Genomic DNA, 9,554 nt, shown 5'->3' with positions numbered 1-9,554 from the left:
AACGATGATCACCGCAAAAGGCTGGATCCTCCTCCTCCTCCTCCTGGGAGCCACATCCATTTTAGGTGAAGGTTAAACGTTTCTATTCCCGTCACCGCCTGCCCGCAGGCACGCCAGCATGAAGGCATGTCCGCCGGTGGCCGCTGAGCCGGCAGACACGGGCCCGACAGCGATGCCGGGTGCTGCTCTGGGTCAGCGCGGCATTCACCCGGCCAAATGACTTCCAGACGAGGGCTGGTACCCGTCCAGTCCCCGAGCACAGGCAAAGCCCAGCTGCGAGTCAGCCAGCCTCTGGTTGACTGGGGATGAGCCCCCCTGCCCACTGGGCGTGCTGGGACCATCCCCGCCTGCCACCCCGAGACCCCGCAGTGTCCAGCCCGCACCCCGGCTCCCCTCTGCTCCAAGCAGACCCACTCCGGCTGTTGCCTTGTCCATCGCCCGAGCACGAAACAACCCCAGCCTTGGAGCCAAGCCGTCGGGAAGCAGCGCCGTTGCTCCTCTCCAGGAGAAGATGCTCGGGAGCAGCAGGATCTGTCCGCTGCTGGCTCTGGCAGTTGCACATACCAAAGCCCTGAGCGATAAGCAACCTGCCCCTCTGCTCCAGCGGGTCTTGCAGAGAAAACCTGTTTGCAGGCTCTCTGGATTTGTTTTCTGAGACTATAGAGGAATTTTGCCCTGAAGTGCTCTGGCCAGACGCCCGGGGATAAGAACAGGGAGAGTCAATTTGTTGCTGGGGAGGTGCCCAGAAGCCCTGCTGAGCCCCCAGGAGCTGGGCACGGGTGAGAGCCGGTGCTGGGCAGCTTCAGACTTAGTTCCCCAGTTTAAATGGGACCGGTTCCAGCAAGCAGCCCTAGAACCAGCCATGACCACCAGCTCCCCTTGGGCACATGGGCAAGTGCAGAAACCAGTCCATGTCCCATAACATCAACCATCCTCGTTAGGTCCAACCTCATCCACCTCAGGTTCATTTCTCCCCACACAGGGAGAGGCAGGATATATTTTATATCTCCAGCTATAAAAAGATGATTTGATCTGAGCTGCTCCAACACAGAAAGCACAAAAAAGTTTTTCTTGGGCGCTAAGGGAAATAGCAAATTTGCATCATACCCGAGCCGCAGTGATGCTGAGGGACATCTCCATCACACCCTTCACTGGGCGTCTCCTGCATGTGATGCACCGCACCCCACAGGAGCTCTAATGAGCAGCTCTAACCAGCCACAACCCAAAGGGAAATCTAAAAAACTGAGCCTAAGAATGCCCAATCCCTTGAATCTAATTAATTTATTATTAATCTAATTTAATCTCTAATTTATTGACCCTCAGGTCAAAGGCTTCTGAAACCAGCCCTCGGCAGGATCCAGATAGGACAGAAAACCTTCAGCCCGCTGGTAATGCTCAGCCTGGAGAGTAAGTTATTTCCCAGCTACGGCGGCTTTCCCTCACCGGGACGAGGGGCGTTTGCACGTGTATTATTTTTTTCAGCCTTAATTTACAACTGAACAATATTATTTGACGAGATGAGGACATTTAGGCAATGAAATAAATGTTAATCGTCCGGGATCTCCTGTAGGGTTTTGGCTATTGCTGACACATGCTGTTGGCTCCTCTCCTGGAAAACTGAAGGTCAAGAGCGTGACCACAGCCCCGACTCCCGTGGGAGGCACGCGCGGCCCCTCGCCGGGCTGGGAGGGCGAGGAGAGCCCAGGGATGGGCAAGCACCCGCTCCGACCTGCCTTTCCCCTGCCCAGCCTGTCCCCACGCCCACGGGGCAGTTTGCGACACCATTGCTTCAGGATTAAAGCCCGTGGGGCATTAATTACCCGCAGAGCCCGCTCTGCTCGTTAATCCCCAGGAGATGCCCCGACTCCTCAAGCTTTGCTGCCCAGGGCTCGGGATTTAAATTCCAGCAGGCACTGAAAGGCTCGTAGCCGAGGGATTAGGGGACATCCCGCTCCCAGCAGCTCTCTTAGCCGCTGGGGAGAATCAAAGCACCGAAAACACGGACCCTCAGGGAGAGGTCCCCTCCACCTCCTGAGAGGTATTTTTAGGAAAACTAGCAGGAAAATTGTTTTCCCCTCAAAGTGGATGGCACAAGGCAGTGATGCTGAGGCTCGCAGAGCAAGGGGTGACTCCTGCTTCTCTAGGGAGAAATAAAGCAAAATCTTGAGGTTTTGACCAACGCAATTGGAAACTAAAGCATCTGCCCTTGGCAGCAGTGAGCTGTAAACTCACTTTTTGCCTCCAGGAGAGGGTGTGCCAGACCTGGTTGGGTTGGAGCAGCCGGGCCGGGGGGAGGGACCGGTGCTCGGCCGGGGAGCAGGCAAAGCCTGCCCGCATCACCCCGCGCGTCCTCTGCCCGCAGGTACGAGGAGCAGCTCTCCCCGGGGATACCCGACCTTCGCCTACGCCAGACGCAGTACGTTCCTGTCCCTCCCCACATCCCTGCCAGCGCTCGGCCCCTCGGCTTCTCCCTCGTCCTCCGCTTTCTGCTTTTTCTGCTGTCGAGGTGCTACCCAGAGCCATATAATGCCTATTCCCTCCACAGGACTCCCCTCCTCCTTTCTTATAATCACCGGCCCTGCAGATTAAAGCAGCAGATCCCAAACAAGCTTAGGATCTTACTGGGACCCCACTTTAATCTGTTGCACGTTAAATTTTTGCTTGGGGCAAGTACCGACGGGCATTTATCCATGTGCTGCCTGGGATGGGACCACGTCCTCAAGGCCACCTCCTCCTGCAACCCCCAAATTGCTAAATAAGGTCTACGGATGCATCACTCGGGATGCTGAACTGGAGATCCCGACGTGCCAACAGATTAAAAACTTGCCCATCTAAGCCAAGCGCTCGCTCCAAACCAGACATGACGCTCCCGTGGCTGCTCTCATTCAAATGGTCTTTTCCAGCCACCTGCTGTGGTAAGCCAGGGGTTCCTTTTCGACCACCACTACTCAAATAGCCCAGCCGTGTGCCTGTCTGCCTTTCTAGGAAATAACCCGACCTGGTTTATTACAAATCGGGTGGAAGAGTAGGTGTGGGAGACGACACGGCACGTGTTTCCAAGAGACCTCATTTTTAGAAACTTTAGTCACAAGCGCATCCTCGTAAACATTATTAGAACATTGTCATTTAAAAATAAATCCAAACCACAGACTTGGAGTGTATCTCATCCATTCAAAGCAGCTTAAATTAATACCAGCTAGTAGCCCAGTTAAAGAAATTTCTTTAAAAATCTAACCGCATATTAAACTCAAATCCTTTTTGTGTTTTACAAATCAGCTGGCCCCTAACATGCTCAGCCTGCTCGGTAGCATCTTACGCTTCTGTTTGCACACAGTAAAACTGGTGTTTGCAATAGGACACGCACTTCCCCTATAGAGAACATACATTGAAGTATGGTTAAAGACATTCAACATGATCATACCAACAATTTTACCCTCTTTTTTGGGTTGTTTTTTTTTTTTCTTTTTTTATTTAACCACATTTGAAACGCAGGCGAGCATTGCCCCTCAGACAGCATTTAAATGACAATGTGCGTTTGATTTCCTTTAAGCCAAAGTTATTCCACACTAAGCATGAACTGCATGCACTTTGCTCCCCTCGAGTTTATCTTAATCATCCTGAATTCGGTAGCCTGCGGGGAATTAAGTCAGAAGCATTCAGGCGCCTTCTCATGTTTTATTTCCCAGCTCCCTGAACATGCTTTGAGTTTGTTTAATTCATGTGGTGTATAATATCCAAATGCATAGTCTGAGCTAGATAGAAGCTGCTAAGAAACCAACTGCCCATTTTTGGGCAGCCATACGTGTAATGTGCATCTCAGTAACACACCGCTGATGTTATTCAAGGTCCACTGGTGCAAGATTCAAAACGGTTTTTATCTCCATGGTCGAAATGGAGCGAGTGCTCAGGAAAGTGTGGCCAAACCGGTGTGCAGAAGCGTACCAGATCCTGCCTAGCTGAGCGCCTCTGGGGCACGCACTGTAATGAAGCAACCGAGGAAGGGCGGCTCTGCATTGGACATGTTTGCTCAGGTGCTCCTATAACCTCACTTACGGGCAGGGGACCATGTCCTGGTCTCACCACTGCGTAGGCGTTGTACTCCCTTCACTGCTGTTTTACCATCTTTCTCTCCCTTGCCAGAATATGGTGATGCCGGTGCCTTCCAGAGCAGGGCTGGAGAGTACTAAGGGAGCAGAGCGTGGGGAGTTTATAGCCAAATAGCAAGCTGGGGGGGGGGGGGGTCCAAGTATGGGGAATCATCAGGGACCCGTAAAGGTCCTGGGGAAACAGGAAAAATCCCGTTAATCGTGTTGTAACAGCAGCTCTCAAGGTGGAGTCCGGGATTGCAGCATCGTTGCAAGGAAGAAGAGTTGGCAATATTGAATTGCCACAGCCCCTGCTAAAGGGGCTTGTAATTAATTATATTATTCTTATAATCCCCTTTTAAACAAGTCACTCTGAAAATAGTCCATGTTTTCTCCCTGAAAGTTGTTTTGGATTTTCCCTGATTTCTTCCATTTATTTCCAGCTATAAAAAAAATTATCAGGTAACTGCTTTACAGGGATGGTCTGTGATTGTAAAAGGAATGCCCTGAGCCCTTGCGTTCGGAAGAAACAGAGATTATTATTTAGGATTAATCACTATAGGTACTGAAAATGTTTCAGAATCACTGTCTGGGAGACAATTCGTTAAATCCATCAGATAATGCTCATTTGGCAATTAACCTGTGTCTTGCCCAAGCCAGGATACCATTGAATAAGGGGAGACAGCTTTTAAGATAGACCAAAGTCATGACTTTTGGGCATGAGTTGGTAACAGAAACCTACAAAGTTTAAGGCATTTGGATTTGTAATTTTGCCAGGGTTGAGCTAAGAGCTCACATGCTGATCTGGATTCAAATTTCCCTGAAATTCAGCCCTTTGGGGAAGGTAAATAACAGTTCCTAGCTGTAATTATATCCACGTGGCTGCTTTCTACTAATTGTCAGGTTCAAAACGACATCGTCGCTGTGTTTCTAATGCACAGCTGTTGATAATCAGTAAAAATATGTTTTGGATACAATTTATTCCTTATGCAGTATCTGCCTTATTGCATCTAAATTAAAAGCAGACACGAGACCGTGCCGTGAGCGTTACGGGGACTTGGGGCTGCTTTCTGACCTGTGTACCTCTCCTCCAGCCTGCAACATCACCTGCCCCATGGGCCGCGTCAACGCCGACTGCGACGCCTGCATGTGCGAGGACGCGACCCTGCACGGGAAGGTCTCCCTCGAGGACGGGTCCCCCGCTGCCGATGCCCGGGTCTACCTGCAAGCCAAGAAACTCAAGCTGTTGACAACGGCCGATAACAGGGGCATGTTTAGGATCCCAGGAGTCTGCCCCGATGGCAAAAACACCCTTAAAATAAAGAAGGCTAAATATGCAACAGCGACTGTCACCGTGCCCAAGAGCAACAGAAGAAACCTGGCGATCCAAGTGCAGCTGCAACGATCAGGTAGCCCCAAAGAGGGGGGGAATGCAGGAGGCTTTATGCAGTAAATCAGAAATAAACCCTGATTTTTAGGAGGGGAAGAGTAACGAGATGGCCTTTTCCTCCTCCTGCAGGCAAACCCTACATTTTCAGGAGCCCCGAGGACAAAGCGAGGAGAGTGGGACAGAGCGTGTCGCTCTGCTGCGATGCCCGCGGGAGCCCGGCCCCCGACCGCTACCTCTGGTAAGGAACTGTTTGATCAGACAGCAGTCTTACCTGTCCCACAGATTCAATTTTTATCTCCTTACCATCTCCATAAAGGTGGTTTTTTAGCTATAAACCAGCTAAATACGCCGAGAACTGATTGCTGGAAATGATGGTTTCCTCGAGATGTGCAGAGCTGGCATTTCTCGCAGGTGCGGTAATGTCATCTGCAGAGAGACTTACCGGAAAAAAATACAAATAAGAGTTTGAAAAACCTCAGCAGGCACAACTGGCAGCTCTGCCTGCCTGCCAGCCGCCCGGCAACCACATCTCAGTACTGCCAGGGGAAGGGGAATAACTTTTAGGTGAGGCCACCTAGCCAGACTACAAATGGGGAAACTGAGGCAAGAGGTCTGGCAAAATCCACATGGCAGGAGCAGGATGAGGGCATCGCTCTGCTCCGGCCAGGCGGTCAGTCTCTGTCCCCTTAACTGCCTGGCTGTTCCTGGCAGGTACCACAACGGCTCACTGCTGGATCCCTCCTTATACAAGTACAAAAACAACTTGATTCTGAAGAACTTGAACAGAGACCAGTCAGGAGAGTATTTCTGCAAGGCCAGCAGCGCCGGGGGGTCGGTGAAGTCCCAATCTGCCAAGCTTGCTGTCATAGGTAAGAGAAAACGTGCATGATGCTCTCCAAGCAGCTGGGCAGGCAGCAGGGTGCAGAAACCAGAAATTGCAATACAGGCGGGAAAGAAAAGTTGCAGGAAAAATATTTGGGGTTTATTTCATGTATCTGTCAGCAGATAAGCTTATGCGAGCTGGTTATGAACCAGATGCCCTCTACAAACTGGAGCTCTGAATTGCAGGTGACCTGCCAAGCTCAGTCTGCCGTTTCAGCAGATTTCTCCCTGTATTTGCTGTCTGACATGTGAATATTTCTGTTTGGTTTTTCTTTTTTTTTGAACCCTGGGACACATTCTTGGTCTGTTCACAGCCGAAAAGCCAGGCAGCTGTAGAACATCTAGCTGAGGGTGGGTTGGATGGCAGTGGTGGGTAGGCAGGAGCTGGGACGCTCCTGCAAACAGCACTGCTCTTAATCAGGTACCTAAAGCTAAAGCTGAGGACCTGCTTCACCAAAACGGAGGCCAAATAAATTCAGCTAACCAAAATCCTGCAAAACATCTGTTTTATGGCTGCGAAAACCTCACTGTTATTGGAAGCAATGTTTAGCTCTGAGGGTTTCAGACCACATAGCGATGCCTGTACAATTATTTCATGCTGCTCATTAAGAAATCCTATTCAACAGGAAGACAAGAGGCAGCCTGCAACTCCCAACCCCAAAGCCACCTCATCCGCCTTCCGCACGACTGCTTCCAAAAAGCAACCAACTCCTTTTACTACGACGTGGGCAAGTGCCCAGCAAAGACCTGTGCTGGGAAGCTGGATAAGGGGCTCCGGTGTAAGGACAATGTCGCCTACTGCTGCGGGGTGTCCAAGATGGAAACCAGAGACATCTCCTGCAACGGGTACACGCTCCCCACTAAGGTCATCATAGAATGTGGCTGCAAAAAATGCACCGAGACCAAAATAATGGTTCGAGGCAGAGCTACAGCGGCAGATAATGGTGAGCCACTGAGGTTTGGCCACATCTACATGGGGAACAAGAGAGTGAGTATGACCGGCTACAAGGGAACCTTCTCCATCCACGTCCCAGCAGACACGGAGAGACTGGTTCTAACTTTCGTCGATCGGCTGCAGAAGTTTGTGAACACAACAAAAGTTCTGCCCTTCAAGGAGAACGGAGGTGCTGTGTTTCACGATATCAAGCTACTAAGAAAGAAAGCCCCTGTTACGCTGGAATCAACCGAAACCAACGTGATTTCCTTGGGAGAAATGGAAGAAGATGATCCAATCGCTGAATTAGAAATCCCTCCCGATGCATTTTACAGGAAAAATGGAGAAGCCTACAGAGGGAAAGTGAAAGCCAGTGTGACATTTCTGGACCCGAGAAACGTCTCAACAGCTGCTGTGACACAAAGTGACCTGAACTTTGTGGACGAGGAAGGAGACGTATTCCCGCTCCGTACGTACGGCATGTTTTCCGTGGACTTCACGGACGAACAGGGCACCGAGTCTCTTAACGCAGAGGAAGTGAAAGTTCATTTGGACGCTGCTCAGGTCAAGATGCCAGAGCACCTGCAAGAGATGAAGCTTTGGTCGCTGAACCCAGAGACAGGATTATGGGAGGAAGAAGGGGACTTCAACCTTGAGAAAAGCAGACGGCGCAAAAGGGAGGAGAGAACTTTTTTGGTTGGGAACATGGAGATCAAAGAAAGGCGGCTTTTTAACCTGGACGTCCCAGAGGGCAGACGGTGCTACGTCAAAGTCCGAGCGTACAGGAGCGAGAGATTTCTGCAAAGCGAGCAGATCCAAGGGGTTGTGATTTCTATTATAAACACGGAACCAGAACCGGGTTTCTCCTCCAACCCCAGAGCATGGGGCCGTTTCGACAGCGTGGTCACTGGTCCCAACGGCGCCTGCGTGCCCGCCTTCTGCGATGAGCAAAACCCCGAGGCCTATGCAGCTTATATCTTGGCGAGTATGGGGGGCGAAGAGCTCGAAGCTGTGTCCTCTGCTCCCAAACTCAACCCTAACGCTATTGGAGTCCCACAGCCGTACCTCAACAAGCTCAACTACAGGAGAACAGACCACGAGGACTCCAGCACTAAGAAAACAGCCTTCAGCATTAACATGGCCAAGCCAAGCCCCAATTCCGCAGAAGAGAACAATGGCCCTATTTATGCCTACGAAAACCTAAGAGAATGCGAGGAAGCTCCACACAACGCTGCTCACTTTAGGTTTTACAGGATAGAGGGAGACCAGTACGACTACAACACTGTTCCCTTCAGTGAAGATGACCTCATGAGCTGGACTGATGACTACCTGGCGTGGTGGCCCAAGCCCATGGAATTTAGGGCCTGCTACATTAAAGTAAAAATAAACGGACCCCAAGAGGTGAACGTAAGGTCTCGTAACATGGGTGGGACGCACCCGCGTACCATTGGCAAGCTCTACGGCATCAGGGATGTCCGCAGCATTCGTGACTCTGAGCGGCCGGATGTGTCGGCAGCCTGCCTGGAGTTCAAGTGCAGCGGCATGCTCTTCGACCAAGACCGCGTGGACCGCACACTCGTGAAAGTGGTCCCGCAAGGCAGCTGCCGCCGAGAGAGTGTCAACAGCATGCTCCATGAGTACCTGGTAAACCACCTCCCCATGGCTACAAACAACGACTCCAGCGAGTACACAATGCTGGCTCCTCTCGACCCACTGGGACACAACTACGGCATCTACACCGTCACTGACCAAGACCCCAGGATCGCCAAGGAAATCGCCCTGGGCAGGTGTTTCGATGGCACCTCCGATGGCACCTCCAGAACTATGAAGAGCAACATCGGCGTCGGGTTGACTTTCACCTGTTCAGAGAGGAGCGCAGCGGAGCAAAGCATCTTCCAGTCTCAGAGGAACTCGGGCCAGCAGTCCATACTGGTTCTGCCAGGGGAGAGCCCCGCGTACCGAAGGCAGCCGGCAAGCCGCCGAACCACCCAAGGCAGGATCCCGATGAGAGGTCAACGTTCTCCCACATACTAGAGCTGTGTAGGAGCCTTGGTAAAGTCGCTCGCACTTGATTAAATATAATTTGAAAGTAACACCTACCTGCTAATAAGCTAATTCGAAGCTGGTAGGTGTCATTATTTTTGAGACATAATTAAGGTGCACTTTTTTTCTTCCCACCAGAAAGGAAAGACATAAGGCAAAAATTGGGGGCCAGTAGCGGTAGTGGGTTTGTGTCTTATTAAATGCATCCATAAAAATCTTC

The 9,554-nt window shown here is 51.1% G+C and overlaps 1 protein-coding gene across 1 annotated transcript; it reads left to right on the top strand.

Moving 5' to 3' along the window:
- The first annotated feature begins 4 nt into the window (after positions 1 to 4).
- Positions 5 to 9,325, top strand: CILP (cartilage intermediate layer protein, nucleotide pyrophosphohydrolase). Its single transcript, XM_009577625.1, has 8 exons — positions 5 to 65; positions 1,324 to 1,407; positions 2,363 to 2,416; positions 3,846 to 4,031; positions 5,180 to 5,494; positions 5,605 to 5,713; positions 6,187 to 6,344; positions 6,984 to 9,325. The coding sequence occupies exons 1-8, from the start codon at positions 5 to 7 to the stop codon at positions 9,323 to 9,325; spliced, it is 3,309 nt and encodes a 1,102-aa protein (XP_009575920.1).
- Positions 9,326 to 9,554: the final 229 nt, after the last annotated feature.

This window comes from Fulmarus glacialis, unplaced genomic scaffold (genome assembly GCF_000690835.1).
Source record: "Fulmarus glacialis isolate BGI_N327 unplaced genomic scaffold, ASM69083v1 scaffold32715, whole genome shotgun sequence".
NCBI classification, from domain to species: domain Eukaryota; kingdom Metazoa; phylum Chordata; class Aves; order Procellariiformes; family Procellariidae; genus Fulmarus; species Fulmarus glacialis.
The sequence above is the reverse complement of the archived record's forward strand: the minus strand, read 5'-3'. Positions and strand labels throughout refer to the sequence as shown.